General features: G+C 48.9%; 2 protein-coding genes across 4 annotated transcripts; one reads left to right on the forward strand and one right to left on the reverse strand.

The window, feature by feature from the left end:
• The first annotated feature begins 2,482 nt into the window (after nucleotides 1-2,482).
• Nucleotides 2,483-8,705, forward strand: LOC310701971 (uncharacterized protein). The gene is made up of 3 exons (XM_083493565.1): nucleotides 2,483-3,022; nucleotides 3,164-3,235; nucleotides 7,005-8,705. Exons 2-3 carry the CDS (start codon nucleotides 3,193-3,195, stop codon nucleotides 7,523-7,525), a joined length of 564 nt encoding a protein of 187 aa, XP_083349691.1. The 5' UTR covers nucleotides 2,483-3,022; nucleotides 3,164-3,192; the 3' UTR covers nucleotides 7,526-8,705.
• Nucleotides 8,706-11,981: 3,276 nt separating this feature from the next.
• On the reverse strand, nucleotides 11,982-21,878 carry LOC310701647 (uncharacterized protein). Of its 3 annotated transcripts, none has more exons than XM_083492872.1 (5): nucleotides 20,741-21,878; nucleotides 17,718-17,867; nucleotides 15,748-15,830; nucleotides 14,827-14,953; nucleotides 11,982-14,043 (listed from the first exon to the last, which is right to left on the reverse strand). In XM_083492872.1, the coding sequence occupies exons 3-5, from the start codon at nucleotides 15,820-15,822 to the stop codon at nucleotides 12,830-12,832; spliced, it is 1,416 nt and encodes a 471-aa protein (XP_083348998.1). In that variant the 5' UTR covers nucleotides 15,823-15,830; nucleotides 17,718-17,867; nucleotides 20,741-21,878; the 3' UTR covers nucleotides 11,982-12,829. The 3 variants fall into 3 exon arrangements, with proteins under 3 accessions (XP_083348998.1, XP_083348997.1, XP_083348999.1); XM_083492871.1 differs by having other exon boundaries at nucleotides 17,718-18,134; nucleotides 19,968-21,878; XM_083492873.1 differs by lacking the exon at nucleotides 20,741-21,878 and adding an exon at nucleotides 19,143-19,750.
• Between the last annotated feature and the right edge of the window lie 191 nt (nucleotides 21,879-22,069).

Genomic DNA, 22,069 nt, shown 5'->3' on the forward strand with positions numbered 1-22,069 from the left:
CTTGTACCTGGTGGGCAGAATTCGTCTTATTAGGGACAAAGGAATGTGGGGAGCTGCCTTAGACAGGGGTATCTTGGTTCCAGTTACAGATAGGTAGCCGTGTTGGTCTGCCATAGTCAAAATAAAAAATTCCTTCCAGTAGCACCTTAAAGACCAACTAAGTTAGTTCTTGGTATGAGCTTTCGTGCGCATGCACACTTCTTCAGATACACTGAAGAAGTATCTTGGGGTATCTTGGGTTAAGGACTTTACCGTATTTTTCGCTCCATAAGACGCACCTTTTCCCTCCTAAAAAGTAAGGGGAAATGTGTGTGCGTCTTATGGAGCGAATGCAGGCGGGAGGCAGGCGGGGAAAGCCCACAAAAGTCGCACACACACTCCAAGTGGCTCTTGGGGGCTTTTCCCCAAGGAGGGAGAAGAGACTGACTGGCTGTGTCAGTCCCTTCTCCCTCCTCGGGGAAAAGCCCGCAAGAGCCGCTCGCTCTTTAAAGGGTGCGCGGCTCTTGGGGGCTTTTCCCTGAGGAGGGAGAAGGGACCAACTGGCTTTTAGAGGGGGAATGCAAGGGGAAAAAAATTTTTAAGGGAGAGCTGAGCAGAGTGTGGAATGCATACAGGCTCTGCTCAGCGCTCCCTTTAAAAAAAAATTTTTCCCCCTTGCATTCCCCCTCTAAAAACTAGGTGCGTCTTATGGCCAGGTGCATCTTATGGAGCGAAAAATACGGTATTTCGTTCTGGAGGTCCGTTCATATCCTGAAACTGTTCTTAACCTGAGGTACCACTTTAGCTCATGGGGCCTCTCGCTGCCACCGCACGATTTCTGTTCTCATCCTGAAGCAAAGTTCTTAACCCGAGGTACTATTTCTGGGTTAGCGGAGTCTGTAACCTGAAGCGTATGTAACCTGAAGCGTCTGTAACCCGATGTACCACTGCACAGATCCAGCGGTCTGTGTATTATCCACACTGGCTGGCAGCAGCTCTCCAGGGGTTTGGGCAGGGGACGATTCCCAGCCCTACCTGGAGAGGCCATTGGGATTTGAACTCGGGACATTCTGCATGCAATCAGATGCCCTCCCTCTGAGCTACAGTCCTCCGCCATTCTTATTGGGAGTCAGCAGAGGTCCTCCTTTCTGCTGGGGGGTGAGAACTTTGCGTGTTGCGGAACTGGTCACCTTCCAAATATTGCTGGGCTCCCATCGCCTCTGGCCATGGGCCGTGCTGGTTGGGCTGATGGGAGCAGAGGCGGTTTTAGGGTGGGGCCGGCGGTGCTGTTGCCCTGCAGGGGGTGTCCAAACAAGGATGGAGAATGGAGCGCCAGAGGCGGAGGATGTGCCAGGGTGACGCTAAAATTTGAGAGGCCAAAGTCCGCCGCTTAATGGGAGCTGGAGGAGCACAGCTTCCCCACAGGCATCCGCTTTGCATCTTAACAGTTTGCCTGATTTGTATGGGTCAGAACAGTTGTGCAAGAATCCCATGGCACGTTCTCGGGGTCCCCTGGTTTGTACGCAGGTAGTCTGGGCTCAATCCCTCGCGTTGTCCAAATTGGGTTGAATGGGGATGCGGAACCTGTAGTTCGCCCAGATATTGTTGGGCTACAACTCCCACCCCCACCCGCCGCCAGAGAGGACAGAAAAGTAACTTGCACAGAGGCACACGGCTTTCTCCTCCAAGGGCTATTCATTGCTCTGTATATGTCATGGACTGGATGGACGCAGAGGAATAGTGGGAGGAACCAGCTGGGGAACCCCCAGGGGAAGAAGGCTCAGAGCCCAGGGCATGGTGGTGGGATGACAATGAGGGGTCAGAGGGAGAAGAGGTCACAGGGCTTAGTGAGCGAGGAGAGTCTGTGGAAGAGAGAAGTTCGGAATTGGAGGTGGAAGCTGAAGCAGGAGAAAGGCCAAGAGGCAAAGATGGGTCAGGCTGGGGTAGAGGCACGGGTGTCTCCCCCTTGTGCTGTGACAAAGTCCCTTCTGCCTGATCTCCCAGAACCAGGAGCAGCATGAAAAGGGCGGAGAAGGTTGGCTTCATGCAGGCTCAGGCTCAGATTTGGAAAAGGCCCTGAAGAAGAGGGGTTTTAGGCAGCTGCTGGGAGGCCTAGAGATGGGAAGGCCCGGAAAAAAACCCTGGTTCCCCCCCCATTTCCCCCCAGGTTTTTTTCCAGGCCTTCCCATCTCTAGGGAGGCCTTCAGTCTCTGCAACTGCCTCATGGGAGCCAGACTTGCCAGAGATGAGTTGCTGTGTGGTGTAGTGGTTAAGAGCGGTAGTCTCGTAATCTGGGGAACCGGGTTCGCGTCTCCGCTCCTCCACTTGCAGCTGCTGGGTGACCTTGGGCCAGTCACACTTTTCTGAAGTCTCTCAGCCCCACTCACCTCACAGAGTGTTTGTTGTGGGGGAGGAAGGGAAAGGAGAATGTTAGCCGCTTTGAGACTCCTGAAGGGGAGTGAAAGGCGGGATATCAAATCCAAACTCTTCTCTTCTTCTTAGGCCTGACACTCCTGTACTGATCCTGTTTTTTTACTAATAAAGATTTAACTTCATTTGCTTGGTGTGTTTTACCGCTGACTTGCTCCTGTCAGTATGCTCTTCAGAATAAAACTCGCATGGTCTGAGTGAATCATGCCTCACATTTAGAGAAGAGCATTTATTTATTCAGCTCCCAACAGCCCCAGCCAAGGGATAGCTCAGTTGGCAGAGCACCAGACTCTTCATCTCAGGGTCTTGGGTTTGAACCCCACGTTGGGCAAAAAGATTCCTGCATTGCAGGGGGTTGGACTAGATGACCCCCAGGGCCCCTTCCAGCTGGTTGATTCTGTGCAAAGCATGGCCAGCGGTTGCAGATAATGGGAGCTGTAGTTCAGCAATATCTCGGGAGCTACAGTTCCCCAACCCTGTTTCTATATGCTTTAACTTAATTTTGCCCGATTTTCTTTTCTAAAAAATTATTATTTCTCCCTAGGAGATGGTCATAGCGAAGAAAAGGCCATAGAAGAGAGCATTGAGACGTGCATCGTTGGAGATCGCTCCGGTGAGTGCTGTTGGCGTCAGTAAATGTCAAGCGAGTAGCTGCTTGGGCTGCATCCACTCAGCTGTGGGTGAGAGAGTGTCCGTCAGTTAATTCATTCCCCACCCGTCCGCCCCCAAACAGTCTGCCTTTCCCGTTTAATAGATGCAGCCTCCAGCGGAATAGGGGTGGAAATGGAAGCCGACCAGGCAGACACAGAGGTGGAGAAGGAACAAGGTATGGGTTTTAAGATCATTGGTATCTTCTGCACTCGATTATTGTGGGACTATACTTGGTGCCTGTTGTCTTTGTCCATTGAGTTTTCTTGTCAGGGATACTGGAGTGGCTTGCCGGTTCCTGCTCCAGGTAGATCGCGTTTGGTCAAAACTCTCCACCATGACCTGCCCATCTTGGGTGGCCCTGCAGGGCATAGCTCATAGCTTTTCTGAGTTATTCAAGCCCCTTCGCCACGGCAAGGCAGTGATCCATGAAGGGGTTACTGATGATCACTGCAGATGATCACTGCAGATGGTGACAGCAGCCACGAAATTAAAAGGCGCCTGCTTCTTGGGAGAAAAGCAATGACAAACCTAGACAGCATCTTAAAAAGCAGAGACATCACCTTGCCAGCAAAGGTCCGTATAGTTAAAGCTATGGTTTACCCAGTAGTGATGTATGGAAGTGAGAGCTGGACCATAAAGAAGGCTGGTCGCCGAAGAATGGATGCTTTTGAATTATGGTGCTGGAGGAGACTCTTGAGAGTCCCATAGACTGCAAAAAGATCAAACCTATCTATTCTGAAGGAAATCAGCCCTGAGTGCTCACTGGAAGGACAGATCCTGAAGCTGAAGCTCCAGTACTTTGGCCACCTCATGAGAAGAGAAGACTCCCTGGAAAAGACCCTGATGTTGGGAAAGATGGAGGGCACAAGGAGAAGGGGACGACAGAGGACGAGATGGTGGGACAGTGTTGTCGAAGCTACCAGCATGAGTTTGACCAAACTGCGGGAGGCCGTGGAAGACGGGAGGGCCTGGCGTGCTCTGGTCCATGGGGTCACGAAGAGTCGGACACGACTAAACGACTAAACAATAATCCTTGGTGCAGAATGCTGCAGCTGGACTGTAGGTGGGAACAAGCTACAGTCAAACCTCGGTTGTTGAACATAATCCGTTCTGGAAGACCATTCAATTTCCGAAACGTTTGACAACTGAAAACGGAAGCCTTAGTACAGTAGGGAAACTCAAAATGGAAGCTGCGTAGCACGTTCGGCTTCTGAAAATCGTTCGACAACTGGAGCGTTTCCTTCCGAGTTTTCGGCATTCAGGAGCCGAAAAGTATGATCATGGAGGCGTTGGGGAACCGAGGTTTCGCTGTACAACCAGCACCTAACTTGGATGTTTCCAAAGCTTGTACTGGCTGCTTTGTTCTATCAGGCTCAAGGGTCTTGTATTAGTTTGCAAGGCTCTTAACAACTTCAATCCAGGATACAACTGGGGCACTTTTGACGCCCCCCACATGCCTGAGGTTCAGCTGACCGAGCCTTTGGTGTGGAAGGCATTTGCCTATGGAACTCCTTGCTAATAGAAGTTCAGCAGGAACCACACCTGCTTTCTTTTAGATGTCTTTTAGACAGCAAATTTTGTTTGGAGCTTTTTCGCACCCCAAACCAACCAATTTCTGTTGATGTTGTATTATTATTATTATTTATGTTGTGAACAATTTGTTTTAAATAGAGGCATGTGCATGGTTTTGAAAGTGCAGTTTATAAATATTTACGTGTGCCTTAGGGAGTGCCTGAGCTCTTATTTCTCTGCCTGATCACCAAGGTTTTTGGGGCTGTCTCTGTCACAGACAGCTCATTTCCCACTCGGAGCTGGGCCTTCTGTATTGTAGTCTAAGGCCCCATCTGTGCATTTAAAGCAGTATTATGCCACTTCAAACAACCATGGCTACCCCAAAAGCATTCTGGGAACTGCTGCTAAGGGTGCTGAGAGTTCTTCGGAGAGGCCCCTATCCCCTTCACAGAGCGACCATTCCCAGTGTTTCCTATGGAGAGGGATAGTTTTTGTGTTTTTTAAATTATTTATACTTTTCAGATATGTACATTTCACTGATTTTACAATCATTTTAACATTTCAAAACTTGACTTCCTCCACCCTCTTTCTGTGGTTCCTTAAATTTATTTTTATTATCTTTTGCATATCCAAATTCACTTAACTTACCCATTTATTTGTATTCTTTAAATATATGTTGTTGTTGTTTAGTCGTTTAGTCGTGTCCGACTCTTCGTGACCCCCTGGACCAGAGCACGCCAGGCACTTCTGTCCTCCACTGCCTCCCGCAGTTTGATCAAACTCATGCTGGTGGCTTCAAGAACACCATCCAACCATCTCATTCTCTGTCGTCCCCTTCTCCTTGTGCCCTCCATCTTTCCCAACATCAGGGTCTTTTCCAGGGAGTCTTCTCTTCTCATGAGGTGGCCAAAGTATTGGAGCCTCAGCTTCAGGATCTGTCCTTCCAGTGAACACTCAGGGCTGATTTCCTTCAGAATGGAGAGGTTTGATCTTCTTGCAGTCCATGGGACTCTTAAGAGTCTCCTATCAGTGCATCCATTCTTCGGCGATCAGCCTTTTTTATGGTCCAGCTCTCACTTCCATACATCACTACTGGGAAAACCATGGCTTTTGCTATACGGACCTTTGTTGGCAAGGTGATGTCTCTGCTTTTTAAGATGTTGTCTAGGTTTGCCATCGCCTTTCTCCCAAGGAGCAGGCGTCTTTTAATTTCGTGACTGCTGTGTCTTTAAATATATAATCTTACATAATCCTGCCAGTTTTTTTATCTGTTTACAATTTATCTGTAAATATTCAATAAACCATTCTGATTTCTTATTTTTCCGGTAAGTTTTTCCATTTCTACATATTCCATAAGTTTTTGTATCCATTCTTCCTTTGCTGGGACTTCTGCTTCTTTCCATTTTGGGGTGAGGAGCATTCTTGCCACTGTAGTCGCATACATGAATAAGTTTCTATACAATTTAGGTAGTTCTGTCCCTATAATTCCCAAAAGAAAAGTTTCCGGGGTTGTTTTTTTTACAAAGGTTATTCTGAACATCCTTTTCATTTCATTGTATATCATTTCCCAGTAAGCCTTAACCTTGCTGCAAGACCACCACATATGATAAAAAGAACCTTCTTTCTCTTTACATTTCCAACACTTACCGTATTTTTCTATGTATAAGACGATGCTTTTCGCTTTTTTAAAAAAGGCAAAAATTGGGTGTCGCCTTATACACGCATGGTGAATGCAGAGGGGGGACGTGCGATTAATGGCAACAGCAAACAGGAGATTGGCAGTGACGATTGGGCGGGTGATTGGTGGCTGTGGCTGCTGCAATTGGGCAGGCGATTGGCGGCTGTGGGAAGTGGGCAGGTGGCCTGTTGGTGGCGGCGAGCGGGCAGACAATTGGTGGCTGCGGCGAGGTGTGCGGTCGGCAGTGGCGGGCAGGTGGGTGAGCAATTGGCGGAAGTTTCTTAATTCTGGGTTTAAAAAAATAAGAGTTTTCTTATACACAGAAAAATACGGTATTTGATTTGGATTTATACATTAAAAGGTTGAGAGGGATTGATAGTTAAGCCCCTTTGCGAACTGTAGGTCTGCGAGGGAAATAAGGGGTCCCTGAGCATCTCTCAGCAGCCTAGCGAACTACAAGGTTTCAGATCCGTTGGAATTAATAAACATGACTAACTTACGCCCAAGTCGCCTCTTGCAGGAGCAATTTCTAACATTTTACTAAGAAGTACTTAAGTCTGTCCTGAACCTTCAATGGATGCGCCCAAATTCTGGTACGACGAGAGGAGGAGCTTTCTTTCTCCGTGCCTCGTATAATTTTTACACACCTGTACCATGTCTCCCGGCCTTTAAAAGCCCCCGACTGTTACCACCTTTCCTCATATAGGCAGGTCTCTGCGTCCCCTTAAGGCTCTCCTCTTTGTTGCCCTTCCAGACGCTGCCGCCCCGAACCGCCCGGCTCCTGCCCTGTCCCCCGACACTTGCATGGCAATCCTGAGGACCAAGAAGAAGCGAAAAGGCGAGAGCGACATGATCGAGCGGCTGATGAAGCACTCCTCCATGGAGAACGCCCGGCTCCTGTCTGCCATGGAGAAAGACAGCAAGGTTTTCTCGGAGTACGTCCAGCTCATGAAAGAGGAGGACGCGCAGATCAAGGAGGAGAGGAAAGCCTTTCTGAACTCCATTGACAATCTCGGCACCATCTTGCAGAGCCTGGTCTCTGGCCTGAATAAAATCGGGGAGGCCCTGCTCAGGCCTGACCAAAGCCCGGCCGCCGGGTTTGCAGACAGCTTCTCCTCTCTGAACTCTCCCTCGGGCTGCGTGTCGCCGGTGCTTTGCAACGGAGAAAGCGCCCCTTCTCAGAGCACCCATTTCCCCAGCTCGCTGGAGAGGGCGTCTCCGGAAACATCGAGCCCCGCCAAGGAATCGGTGTACATTCCAGACTGCCAAGGGTAGCTGTGCCTAAAAGGCCAGGTGTGGACGACCCTTTTTGAGCCTCCCTTGTGGCTTAACCTTCCCCAGCCCACGGGGCCTGCATGCCAGAGGTGGCGGAAGCCGGTGCAAAAGGGGGGCAGAGCTGATGCAGAAAAATAATAACAGGCTGATGTCACCCCTCACGCATATGCCCCCCATTGATACAGAAACACAGGGAAATTAGATCTGTCCCCCTAAGCTGGGCTGCTTGTGGGTGGCGATCTCTTGAGCCGCAGTTTTCAGGATGCAATCTTTACTCTACTGCAGAGCAATGAGGCTTGAACTCATGGCGGAAATGAAGAGTCTTCCCCCGTTCCTCCAGCCTGAGCGTATTTGTCAGGGTGTGGGTTGCAGAGTAGGGGTGGGATGTTAAAAAAAACCCTTCCAAATCTCCCAGTTGCAACCGACCTGCAGCAATGGATTCGCCCTGCATGGAGCCACTGGGAGGCGGGTTAATGGGACCGAGGATCAGATCGCTGATCCCTCACCTCTGGCACAAACCAGCAAGCTGCGCTGCTCCCCGCTTGCGGTTTACCCGAGGTATCCAGTTGCGTTAGACGTTTTGGGGAAGAGAGCTTTGGCAAAATGTCCTCGGCGTCTCACACGGAAGTTGGCTGAGCCAACGTCTGGCAGCCTGAGATTGCTTTTTGGCACCGAAACCAAAATGAATTCTACCGAAGTGCGGGGAGATATAACCTTCCTCCTCAGCCCGATTGGCACTGGTCACCTGAGGGGCTTGTGTGGTGCGCGTTTGAGGGGGGGGCAGGTGGCGTTGGTCTGTGGCCCCCGGATGCCTAGCCAAGGCTGAATGCGGCCCTGCGGACAGTAACTGTTTGCCGCCCCTGTTCCAAGTGCATGTTCTTTACTGGGGTTTTTAATAGCCTAATGAGCGCAGCTGCATTCAGATGAAATAAGCCAGAGTGAAGGATTTCTTTTTGAAAAAAATAGATCTCTGTCTCTATATATATTATGCATTTTTCTAACAACTCTAATTTTAGCGCACACCTGAACCCATTTATATTCTGTGTTTTGTGCAACAAAAGCATAGGTTCCCTGATTTATAAATAAGAAGCACCTTTCTATCGCCGCCCCCGGTTGTTTTAAAGAAGATTTTTTAATAAAAGAAATGGTTCAGTAAAAGAAATTACTCTTTTCGTCTGAACCGTCCTGCTTCTTATATTCACAGTTGGTATATTTTTTTACCTCGGCGTTTTCCCTTCATGGTACGATAGTTGCGCCTCCAAGTTCCTTAAATTATGATTGACGGAAGGGATACGGGTGTTAAGATTTCTTATCTGCCCTTTACCGTAAGGTCCCAGAATGGGTTGCAGTAACATATACATAATTAATAATAATAATAAAATTTATTTATATCCCGCCCTCCCCAGCCGAAGCCGGGCTCAGGGCGGCTAACAACAATAAAACAGTACAAAAGTACAGCATAAACAGCATTCAAAAATCATTCATTATAAAATTAATTAATTCAAGCCACTGGCAACCATTGGGCCAGAGCTCCGCGAAGATTGCCAGAGGAGGGAGTCAGGCTGCGCCCTGGCCAAAGGCCTGGTGGAATAGCTCTGTCTTGCAGGCCCTGCGGAAAGATGTCAGGTCCTGCAGGGCCCTAGTCTCTTGTGACAGAGTGTTCCACCAGATCGGGGCCACAGCCGAAAAATTCCTGGCTCTGGTTGAGGCCAGCCTAGCCTCCCTGTGGCGTGGGACCTCCAAGATGTTTTTATTTGCAGACCGTAAGTTCCTCTGTGGGGCATACCAGGAGAGGCGGTCCCGTAGGTACGAGGGTCCTAGGCCGTACAGGGCTTGAAAGGTTAAAACCAGCACCTTAAACCTGATCCTGTACTCCACCGGGAGCCAGTGCAGCTGGTATAGTACCGGATGAATGTGATCTCGCAGCGAAGACCCCATAAGGAGTCTCGCCGCGGCATTCTGCACCCGCTGGAGTTTCTGGGTCAGTCTCAAGGGCAGCCCCACGTAGAGCGAGTTACAATAATCCAGTCTGGAGGTGACCGCCGCGTGGATCACAGTGGCTAGGTCAGGGCGAGAGAGGTAAGGGGCCAACTGCTTAGCTTGGCGGAGATGGAAAAATGCCGCCTTTGTTATAGCTGCAATCTGCGCCTCCATGGAAAGGGAGGTGTCGAAGATTACACCCAAACTCTTAACGGATGGTGCTGGCACTAATTGCACCCCCACAAGGGATGGGAGTTGCCCCCTCGATCCCATTCGTTACAAAAACGAATAAAAATGGCGTCAATAGTGAGACTGTTCCAGAATTATCCTCTGTACTAGAGTGAGGAACTTTTCTCAGCCACATAATCTCCTGGACATCTTTTTGGGAAGTGGGGAATATGCAAGTGGTGGGCAGGGAAAGAAGCAACAGCGTGAGGCACAATAAGTGTAAATTTCACCTTTGTACAGAAGTCTAGCTTCTCCACACACAAACAGTAACTTCCCACAAACAGCTCAGTGACCACGCAGTTTACGGATGCTCCCGCCGCCCCTGATGTTTTACTTTAATTATTACTTTAGTAATTTTTGATGGCTTTTGACAGTTTTTTGATTAATAATTCTATTTTTGTTTTGTAAACCGTTTGAGGTTTTCACGATAATCGAGCATTCTGTACGTTTCATTAAATAAAATAATAAATAAATCCAAAACAAAACGCAAGGCCCACAATCCCTGCACAAATAATCCCTAGCTTGCATACATAAATAGTCTGCACGGATGTTATCGGCCCAGAGATGGAAAGAAGACGAAGTCCCTACCAGAGAAGACTGGCAGATCAAGTTGACGGATTATGCCGAAATGGCCAGAATGACCGGAAGAATCAGAAATCAGGAAGACCAAAATTGTTAATAAGGAACGGGGGAAATTTATGACTTACCTTAAAAACCATTGTAAACAGTTAAAATCGTTAGTAGGGTTGGAATATCACTTGTAGCTTAATGATGAATATTGGACACAATAGAGATGTAAAAGATTTGTATTACTATAAAAGATGCAGGAGGAAATATTAACAATAGGACCCACAAAGGGGAGGAGGGAAGTCCCAAGAGATTCCTTGGAATCTTGTTTTTATGTTGTATGTTCAATATGTGACTGTAAAATTTTAACTTGAAAAAACCAAATAAATAATTTAATAATAATAATAAATTTCATTTATATCCCACCCTCCCTGGCCAGCGCTGGGCTCAGGGCAGCTAACACCAATAAACTCAGAGTAAAAAACATAATGGGGGGGGGAGCAATTTAAAATACAGGTTAAAATGCAATTTAAAATGCAGCCTCATTTTAATAGTAGGCCATAGATCAAAACCATAGGAGAGTGAAACATAAGGGTCAGACTGAGTCCAAGCCGAAGGCCAGGCGGAACAGCTCTGTCTTGCAGGCCCTGCGGAAAGATGTCAGGTCCCGCAGGGCCCTAGTCTCTTGTGACAGAGCGTTCCACCACGTCGGGGCCAGTACTGAAAAGGCCCTGGCCCTAGTTGGGACCAGGGACCTCCAAAATTTTGTCATTTGTGGACCTTAAGGTCCTCTGCGGGGCATACCAGGAGAGGCGGTCCCATAGGTAAGTGAGTCCTAGGCCGCATAGGGCTTTAAAAGGATTAGGATTAGTCCTTCTGAATACCAATCGCTGGAAATCGCAGAAGGGGGTGGGCTCCTGTGGACAAATCCCACTTGTGGGTTTTGTTGGCCACTGTGGGAACAGGAAACTGGACCAGATGGGCCATCGGACTGATCCTGCGGGCTCTTCCTACGATCTCAATATGGGAAAAAGCAGGTAAGAAATCAAGTCAACATCATTTAGGAGCATTTTATAGACTCTCCTGTTCTCCCAGGCACTTGATGGCTGAAAGAAACTGTTCCCTGAAATTATTAGCCGTGAGGATATCTGGCTCCTTATAAATGTTTTTAACTCTACTTAAGTGCTTATTATGGGACGCAGGTGGTGTTGTGGGTTCAACCACAGAGCCTAGAACTTGCCGATCAGAAGGTGAGCTCCCATTGTTCGGTCCCTGCTCCTGCCAACCTAGCAATTCGAAAGCACATCAAAATGCAAGTAGATAAATAGGTACCACTCTGGCAGGATAGTAAACGGCATTTCCATGCGCTGCTCTGGTTCGCCAGAAGTGGCTTAGTCATGCTGGCCACATGACCCGGAAGCTGTACGCCGGCTCCCTCGGCCAGTAAAGCGAGATGAGCGCTGCAACCCCAGAGTCGGCCACGACTGGACCTAATGGTCAGGGGTCCCTTTACCTTTACCTTTAGTGCTTATTATATATTTTTATTTGTGGTGTTCTGCTGGCCTGGCCTTCCGGTGGTGGTGGTGGGGTTTTTACAGGGTGGGAGGGAGAGGCATAGAACTGCAAATAATATTTTAAAAGTTTACACACTGCGTCGCTTAAGATATCAACTTGTCTGAACTGCTTTCTTGGTGACTTTATTATGCCAACAGTCCTAAATCCATTAAAGCGAAACAAATTGAGAAAAAAAGTTAAAAGCCTAACTAAAAATTAAAAGCAGCTTTTTAAAAAAGCGGCAGAGAACTATCAGGAACCTTTAAAAACCAAACAAACAATAATGAAGGAAAAACATGGGGGGGGGGTTTTGTCCCCTGAAGCTGTATAGATTTCTTAATGGTCAGATGATGCGGTGGTACCACCGCAAACAAGGCCCTGCTCCTCACATCCAGGCCAGCTGAAGTTCATTTGAGGTTCTTGTTGGAAGAGACATGATGATACATATATAAAAGCAGGTGTTTCACAGGGCCAAAGCTCAGTGTTAGAGCTATATAGGATGTGCAGAAGTAGGTCCAATCCTTAGCATCAAGACCCCTGCCTGAAACCCCAGAGAACAGCTGACAGTCAGTGTAGGCAATACTGAGCTAGATAGGCCAAAGGTGTGGTTCAAAATAAAGCAGCTTCTTGTGTTCTTATGTGGTTGAGCATCTATCATGCTCAACCCTCAATGATCTCTCCAGGGATGGCCGAGACAGACCCTTCCTGAAGCCTGGAAAACCCCTGTCAGACAGCACTGATGAGCTAAATGGGCCAAAGATCTAATTCAGTATTATACAGCTTCTTATATTCCTCTTGCGTTTGTATGATTCTGCTCATGTCCTCTGGAGGCTTCTATCAGTAAGGAGAGGTGAGCTCCATCAATACTTTCCCCACAGCTCAGACGTTCCTCAAGATTCCCCCAACTAGCAATCTATGGAGTGGTGTGGAGAAGCAAGCTCCAAAAGCAAACATTTTCCGCCCGTGTGAGCACATCTATTGCTCCTGCCTCGTGTGGATAATCTGATGTCTACGAAGGTGGTCGCTCCGTCCAAACTTCTTCCCACACTCCAGACATTTATACAATTTCTCCCTTGCGTGAACCATTCGATGGAAAGCAAGGTCTGAGCTCGCGCCGCAACTTCCTCCGCACTCGTACTGTTTCTCGCCAGCATTAATTATGTGACGGTTAACAAGATACGATTTGCAAGATAGACTCTCGTCACACTCTGAGCAACTGTACAGTTCCTCTCCCGGGTGTAAGCCTTGATGCAAAATCTGGGAGTCGTTCTGACTCAAGCTCTTTCCGCACATGAAGCACTTGCGCAGCTTTTCCAGCGAATGGATTCTTTGATAGGAAGAAAGATTTGCGTTCTGGCAGAAGCTTTCGTCGAAGTCTGCACACGGATATAGTTTCTCTCCAGCATGAATGCGTTGATGTGCAGTAAAAAGCCGGCTCCACCTAAATCTCTTTCCGCACTCCAAGCATTTGTACGGTTTCTCCCCCGTGTGAATTCTCTGATGTGCAATAAGGGACTTATCCCAGCTGAAGCTCTTTCCGCACTCCAGGCATTTGTACGGCTTCTCCCCGGTGTGGTTTCTCTGGTGACAAGTGAGGCTTGCGCTCTGACGGAAGCTCCTTCCGCAGACGGCGCATTTATACGGTTTCTCCTCCGCGTGGATTCTCTGATGGGAAGTAAGGGAGTCGCACCGGCTGAAGCTCTTGCCACACTCCAAGCATTTATACGGTTTCTCCCCTGTGTGGATTCTCTGATGAGAAGTAAGGCTTGCACTGTGGCTGAACCTTTTCCCACAAACGGAGCAGGCGTACGGTTTCTCTCCGGTGTGAATTCTCTGATGCGAAGCAAGGTTGTCGTGCCTGTTGAAGCTCTTTCCGCATTGTGGGCACTTGTAAGGCTTTTCTCCCGTGTGAGTTCTCTGGTGCAGATTAAATGCTGACTGGCAACTGAAGGCCTTTCCACACTCGGCACACTTGATCCTTTTCTTTCCTCTGCACGTTGTGTGTTGTTTTGGGGCGTCACCATACTGACAAGCGGCAGATTTCTCCCCCTGCGTCTGAGTTTGCTTCTCCTCCTGCTTCTTTGCTCCATCTTGAGCCTCCAAGTTCTCCCCACCGTACTGAGCCTTGGCTGTTTGCAACGACACGTCCAACTCTGCTCCCTCGTTCTCACTCTCCCAGACGTAACCTGCTGGAATATAAGGAGAAAACTGGATAAACCCTCTGATCAAGGGAAAAGCAGAACTGATTGGTGTAGGAGGACAAGTCTATCAGCTTCCCAGGATGAAGGTTAGGCTCTGCCTCTCTGGACCGCGAAGGCAACCCTCTGCCTCCGCTGTTGGAAGGTATGATGGCCTGGGACTCGGACTCGGAACCAGAGGAGTCTCAGTCCGCACTGGATCCTTTGCCTCAGGCAGCATCTGAACCCAGTCTGGGGCCTGATTCTGAAGAGCCCCAGTCTGCACAGGTTCCCCTGCAACAAGCACCAGCTGGGCTGAGTCAGGGGCCTGAGCCTGCCCTGGCTCCAGATGTGGGGACTACCTCGTTGCCTTCAGCTGGGCAATCACCTACAGCTACTCCACTACCAGTTGGGTCAGGCGAGGCTGAGGCGGCCTCTGGGTCTGGTAACCCACCGACATCTCCCGAGCTGCAGAGACTAAGGTCTGAGAGAAGGAGAGACCTGAGTACTTGCAGGAGGAGTGCTCGCTTCAGGCTGTCACCATCCACCACAGAAGCCCTGTTGCACAAGCAAAAGTCCATGCACAGGGCTTCATCTTATGGGTCTTGTTAGATGAATCCTGCCCAACATTACAAAGCATACAGAAGAACAAGCCTTGCTCAGGCAGAACTGGCATGGCTTCTGTAAGGGCGAGACATGTCACCCAGAGATGGATGCTTTTTGTTGGGCAAATAGCACTGCTGAGGGGAGTTCATACCTTCAGCATCTCTAAATAAAGGCCAAAGGGATACTTACCTAAGGTAGTTACCATCCCAAGAATCTCCAGCATCACCTCCCTGTACAGAGCCCTCTGGCTGGGCAGCATCAGGGCCCATTCCTCCTCAGTGAAATAGAGGGCCACCTCCTCAAAAGTCACTGGTCCCTGGAAAATAAAAAATGTCCTTCCCTCATCAATATCCACAGGCAGGGTGCGAAAAGTGCTTCTCCCTCACTTATGATTTGAAGGGATTTTTGGACACCGGCTTGGAAACTTCAGCTGAAGGGCAGCCTAAAAATACAATATGATCAATAATATTTTTAAGACTGCAAACTTGAGGGGGAAAGCCTGATTGTTTTCATTGATCTATAAGCTACTCGGAGATCCTTTTTTGGCTGAAGAGCAGGATAAATATATACAGTCGTACCTTGGAAGTCGAAGGGAATCCATTCCGGAAGTCCGTTTGACTTCCAAAATGTTCAGAAACCAAAGCACGGCTTCCGATTGGCTGCAAGAAGCTCCTGCGGTCAATCAGAAGCCGCGGGAGCCCCGTCAGACATTCAGCTTCCAAAAGAACATTCGAAAACTGGAACACTCGCTTCCGGGTTTCGATCGTTTGGGAGCTGATTTGTTCAGGACCCAAGCAGTTTCAGATCCAAGGTAAGACTGTACAGTGGTACCTCGGTTGTCAAACCTAATCCGTTCCAGAAGACTGTTCGACTTCTGCAATGTTCGACAACCGAGGCGCAATGGGCTGTCGGCAAAGTCAAAGGAGAAATTTGAGGGGGAGAAATTCAGCAGAAGCCGTTCGACTTCTGAGGTGCGTTCGAAAACGGAAGTATTCACTTCCGGGTTTTTGGCGTTCGAAAACCGAAATGTTTGGCTTCTGATATGCTTGAAAACCGAGGTACCACTGTATATATATCAATATATATATCAATAAAGAGTATCCCTCCTACCTGAGGTGACTCCACAGCACCTGTCTCCAGGCCACTGCAAAGGGGAGAGGGTCTGGAAAAAATTTCAGATGCCATTTCACTACCTATGAGGGAAGATGAAAAGGGTCAAACTATCTGCAACTTTCACCTCAAAGGAGGTATAAGGAGAGTTGGGGGAAACGGTTCAGAAATGAGCAACGGAAATGATCAAGGGGGGTGGAGAAACTCCCTTGTGAGGAAAGGTTACAACATTTGTGACTTTTTTTATTTACGAAAAAAGGATAAGTATGTGTGGAAGGAAGGCAGACACACACACACACACACACACACACAAAACAGAGGTACGTAAAATTATGCAGGGTGTGAATATTTAAAGTAGGATTTTATTTTATTTTTATTCATTTACTTATTAAATTTGTATACCGCCCATACACCCGCAGGTCTCAGGGCGGTTCACAGGATAAAATTACAATATAAAACCACAAAATACACAATAAAAATAAAAACAACCCAATAGCCGCCACCCAACACTTTTTAAAAGGCCATCAGATGACAATCAACCAAAGGCCCGGTTAAAGAGGGACGTTTTTGCCTGAATTCAAGCTCATCCAGTTGAAGTTGAAGGTTGGAAGATTCAGGGCAAGACAAAAGGAAGGCCTTGTTCTCACAGCACATTATTAAACGATGGAACTCTCTTCCACAAGAGGCAGTGACGGCCACAAACTTGGATGGTGTTAAAATACAATTGGAAAAGATTCATATAGAGGAGACGGCTATCAATGGCTGCTTGCCACAACAGCTACCATACATTCCACCTCCACTGCAGTGATGCTTCTTGGTCCAACTTGCTGGGAACTCCTTCTCTCAATTCCGCCTTCCATTGGCCAGCTTTCTTGAGCACGCAAAATTGATTAGGATTGCCAACGTTGTTGTTTTTTCCCCCTGGCCTTGCTCCTGTGCAGTTTTACATTCACTACCAGGTACCTGGCAATGTGGCATGAGAGCCTCCTGTTGCAGGAATTTATGTATAGGTTGCGGGGGGGGGGTTGCCCCTCCAGCAGATATCATGCACATGCAGCCCACTACCAAAATCAGCACAATCACTTTTGTGATTTGTCCTCACAAAACACTTCCTCACCGTTTCTTCCTGTCTATTCAAAGGGCCTTTGCTGCACGATACCAAATGCAAGAATTCACTGATAAATGTATCTATGTACTGGCTCACTAGGAAAACTTCAGAAATTCATATAGACATGTGAGCTCAGCTACTCAGCAGCCCCTCTGCCTGAGTGATAATCCCTGGCATCCTGATACCTGAGTGCCAGACAGGTAGCCATTCCAGAAATAACAAACTCAGATGAAGATAAAAGGGTATGATTAACTTGGCTAGGAAACAGGGAAATGTAAATATCTTTTTTGTTATACTTGATGGGTGTTTGGTGGAGGGCAAGGCGAACCATGGGGCAGGGTCCAGGATGCTCAGATTACTGCCACCAGACCTCCCCTTTCATGATGTAACCGTGATGTAGTTTGGGGGGGTGTAACATGGGGATTAGCAACTAATAAAAGTTTGGGGGCTCTTTTGTTGGGGTTTCCATCTTGTTCCACCTTGTGGCAGGTGGGAGTCCTGTCGCGACAGTCTTCAATAAAGGCCAAGCCTACCGGCTGCTCTTTTGCTCTGGTATTCCTGGCTGGTGTCCTTGTTTTTTTGTCCAAGGGAGCCCTCAGATTTCTCCGGTAACACTCCCCACCCCGGCCCCCTTTCCATTTGTGGAAAAGCTTCGTTTATGCCTTTCAGGAGTCTTTTGAAGGCACAAGAGCAAAGAGAGAGATGTGGAGCAGTGGGGGAAAGTGGCAACCTTAATTTACGCAGCACAAGGAAATGATTGCAGGCTACTAGTGAATAAGGTCCCCAACACAGGAAACGAGAAGTAGTTGTAGGTTGGGGGGAGATAATGGATGGATGTTTACCTGTGGAGTGATTAATCTACCTGGATCTCTCAGTGCACGGAGCGCATCTCTTCAATGAGCCTAATAATTCGGTTAGGGGAAGAGCTCTTGCGGGAGTCCTGCTTTCCCCAGCACGCGGAATTATTTGCCTTAATCTTGCATTTCCCTCCCTGCGGCCGCCTTCAGCATCTCTGCGAAAGCAAGAAGAAACTCACGTGGAACACTTTGCATTCCCCCCCCTTTCAGATCTGCGGAAGAGGAAAGGGGCACATTCCCCCTCTCTCCCCCCCTCCCCAAATCTCCTCCTCCTCTTTGCAATCTTCTGCTCTAGGAATGTGGGCGCAGATGCTGTTGCTGCTGTTAACCATTGAAGAGCAAACAGGGAGGGAGCTGCCTCTTCTTGGCATCCTTCAGAGAGAGAGCAGGTAAGGCGGGTGATCTCAGGTGTGTGTAAATAGCTGAACGCCTCTCCTTGCTTATAGAAAGCTAGCTTGCCAGGGAACAGGGGAAAAGAAAACCTTTCTCCCCTGGCCCCTGGAATTTAAATTTGTGGCAACTGTGAAAAGGGCAAATTCCATGCTAGGGGTTATTAGGAACCTAAGAATAACTCTACAGTCCATGAGGCAGACGGAGGCAGCCACTTCAGGCCAAAGCTGTCAACTTTTCCCTTTTCTTGCGAGGAATCCTATTTGGAATAAGAGAATTTCCCTTAAAAAAGGGGGAAAGCTGACAGCTTTGCTTCAGGCAGTGGAAGCAAATACTAATACAGTGGTACCTCGGGTTAAATACTTAATTCGTTCTGGAGGTCCGTTCTTAACCTGAAACTGTTCTTAACCTGAAGCACCACTTTAGCTAATGGGGCCTCCTGCTGCCGCTGCGCCGCTGCTGCACGATTTCTGTTCTCATCCTGAAGCAAAGATCTTAACCCGAGGTACTATTTCTGGGTTAGCGGAGTCTGTAACCTGAAGCGTATGCAACCCGAGGTACCACTGTACTAACACTAATCATTTATTTATTGTACCCCATCCATCTGACTGGGTTGTCCCAGCCATTCTGCACCTGGCGGATCCAACAGGGTCATTCTCAGGTTCTTAATAACCCCTAGCATAGGATTTGCCCTCTTGCCACAAATTCCAGGGGAAAAGGTTCTCTCCTCATCTGTTCCCTGACATGCTGGCTTTCTATAAGCCAGGATTTGCTGCTCCTTTCATGGAGAAGCATTCAGCTATCTCCCACAGGTTCCCTAAGTCTGCTCCTCTCCCAAGCAACCTGAGATTTCTTCGCCTTATCTGCCTGTGCTCCACCCTCTTCATCCCTTTGCAGATTCTTAGAGATCAAGGGGGAGGGGAGCTGGTCAGAGCAGGAGGGGGAGACCCCCTAACTTAGTCACCAGCCTGACTCATCTCTGCCTCCTCTCTGCCACAAAATACTTTTAACACCATACAGCTTCCTTCACCCATTAATACCCTGGTTCACGAGGGTCACTTTTCCTCAGTTACCCACTCTCTAAGCCAGGGGTCCTTAAACGTTTTAAACATTGGGCCGGTGCGCTGTCCCTCAGACACTGTTGTGGGCCGGACTATATTTTTTTTGGGGGGGGGGAAATAATGAACGAATTCCTATGCACATTGCGTGTTATAGCTAATGACTTGCAGTTGTAACAATGTGGATTAAAGGCAAAGGAGGAATTGGCTAAACAGTAGGAAAAGATGGAGTTTTCCCACTGGAGCTATAGAAAGTGGAAACTGTGCCTTTTAAACTTGCTCATAAAGGATCTAGAGTTAGGGGGAGAGGAAGCCAAGTTTGCCTATGACACAGGAACTTGCCAAATTGAGTGAATGTGCTGCAAAATAAGTAAGACAGCAAATGCAATTCAGTTTCCATGAGCGTCAAGTGATGTCTGTCTCTGCTGAAAAGGCTCGATTTCCCTTGGTGTCCCAGTGGGTCAGGGAGCCTTCCCTCCCCAGCTGCCGGGCCCCCCAGGAGCCCCAATACTTAGCCTATGAGAGACTAGAAGATGCCGATGACTCTCTCCACAGACCTCCGCAGCTGCCTCTCGTCTGCCCGGCTCAGCTTGGCCGCACTGTTGCTGCAGGAAGCCCTTCTCCTCGCTGCCTTGCTCGGTCTGCACTCTGCACGCACTCAGAGGCTCCTGAGCAGCGGCAACACCCACATAGGCGCCCCGGAGGCAGCAGCGGCTCCTCCTCCTGCCCCGCGAAGGGGCAGCTCGGGGCAGGGCGAGACAGGGGGAAGCCATACAATATTTAAAATGAATAATGATTTTAATCAACATAAACTTACAGTGGTACCTTGGGTTACAGACACTTCAGGTTACAGACGCTTCGGGTTACAGACTCTGCTAACCAGAAATAGTACCTCGGGTTAAGAACTTTGCTTCAGGGTGAGAACAGAAACCGCGCGGTGGCAGCAGTGGGAGGCTCCATTAGCTAAAGTGGTGCTTCAGGTTAAGAGCAGTTTCAGGTTAAGAACGGACTTCTGGAACGAATTAAGTTCTTAACCCAAGGTACCACTCTATAAATATTTCAATGGGAAGTATGGGTCTGCTAATTTATGTTGGTCAGGAGAGAATCAGCTAAATAATCATGGGCGGGCGTTTTTCTCTCCCCCACCCCCCAAAAACTGCAAAACCTGGGAGCAGTGGGAATGGCAGTGAAAGGGCAAGCCTGGAAAGCGAGAAAAAGATAAGAGAGAGGGGCTTAGGAAGGGAGAAAGCAGAGTGGGGTGTGTGTGTGTCAAATTCAGGAGGTAGCTGCACTTTTCGAAATGCTTCTGTGCTTTGGAACTTGCAGGAGATGGAAATAGACAGTTCCACCCCACCCCATCTTCTTCCGCCACCCCAGAGATTAAAATGGTAGCGCTGGGTGGCACCTGCCCGCTCTTGCCAACCTGCAGCCCTTCAGGCATCTCTCCCTGGAGAGAGCCAACCCCTTCCAGAAGAAGTTAAAACTTGCAAAGGCTACCAAGGCATGGAGCTGAATTCTCCTCACACACACACCCGCCATAGAAAAAGGACAGGGGAAACTTGCAAAAAGGGCTGCCTCACATGAGTAGACTGACACCAGTGCGCAGAGAAAGAGCGTGACGCTGAGCTTTTATTGACAACATTCCGAACTCCTCCAACAGTGGCAGGTTGCAAAGGCGAGACGTGCATGCTGGGTGGGGTATGCGGGGCTTGCGAGATGGGAAGGAGAGTGGTGGGGAAGCGGGAGACCTGGAGGGGCGGCGACTGAGCCGCGAAGGGCCCCAGCAGCGGTGCTGCCTTCTGCCTGAACCGCCTGCGCACAACGCCTCCTGGCCGCCGCCATTTCCTGCTCCGCCGTCTTCTTGTCTGGCCTGGGACCCCCACAGCACCAGAAGCCAGACAGCCAGCAGCAGCAGCAGCAGCGAGAACTGAATTTAGGACCTTGGCGGTCCTGATCCGGCCTGTGGGCCGTAGTTTGAGGACCCCTGTCTTAACCTGACCCTCTCTCTTCTCAAATCCATCCCTATCTTCTCAAATCAAGCCCCATCTCTTCACCTGACCCGTAGCCCTATCTCTCTCTCCCTCCCTCCCTCTCTTTATCCTCCCTCTCAAAGTTCTGCTCCTCCCCCTTCTGTGACTTTGTAGCCAATCGGTGACAGGCTCCTTCACTCTGACGGAATTTCAGGGAGACTGCGCCAGCAGACTCTGGCCTGGCTGTGCTGTCCGTCACACCTGTCCTTAAGTCGAGGGGTGTCTGGGTTCCTTGACAGTGTGTGGCCAGTTCCTTCTTGGAGCTCGGGGAGCTATCTAACCACCTAGGGTCTTTGTACTAATTTTAGCCAATGCATTCGAATGGAGAAGGGAGGGGAGCTTTGAGTTGAACAAATCCTTTAATTCCAGTATTTCTATTGTTCTACTGTCTCTTCCTAGAGGGTTTCCCAAAAAGGACACTGGTGGCGCTGTGGTCTAAACCACAGAGCCTAGGACTTGCCGATTAGAAGGTCGGCGGTTCGAATCCCCGCAATGGGGTGAGCTCCCGTTGCTCGGTCCCTGCTCCTGCCAACCTAGCAGTTCGAAAGCACGTCTAAGTGCAAGTAGATAAATAGGTACCACTCCAGCGGGAAGGTAAACGGCGTTTCCGTGCGCTGCTCTGGTTTGCCAGAAGCGGCTTAGTCATGCTGGCCACATGACCCGGAAGCTGTACGCCACCTCCTTCGGCCAATAAAGCGAGATGAGCGCCGCAACCCCAGAGTCGGCCACGACTGGACCTAATGGTCAGGGGTCCCTTTACCTTAGCGAGTTTTCTGCTTATTTCCCATTGTTGTTGAAGGCATGATGGTGGCGCCTGCCGGTGCTTCAGAAACTTCAGCTGCTGCAGAATCTGGCAGTCAGGTTGCTCACCAGAGCAAG

This window comes from Podarcis liolepis (genome assembly GCF_965112155.1).
Source record: "Podarcis liolepis genome assembly, chromosome: 2".
Taxonomy (NCBI): domain Eukaryota; kingdom Metazoa; phylum Chordata; class Lepidosauria; order Squamata; family Lacertidae; genus Podarcis; species Podarcis liolepis.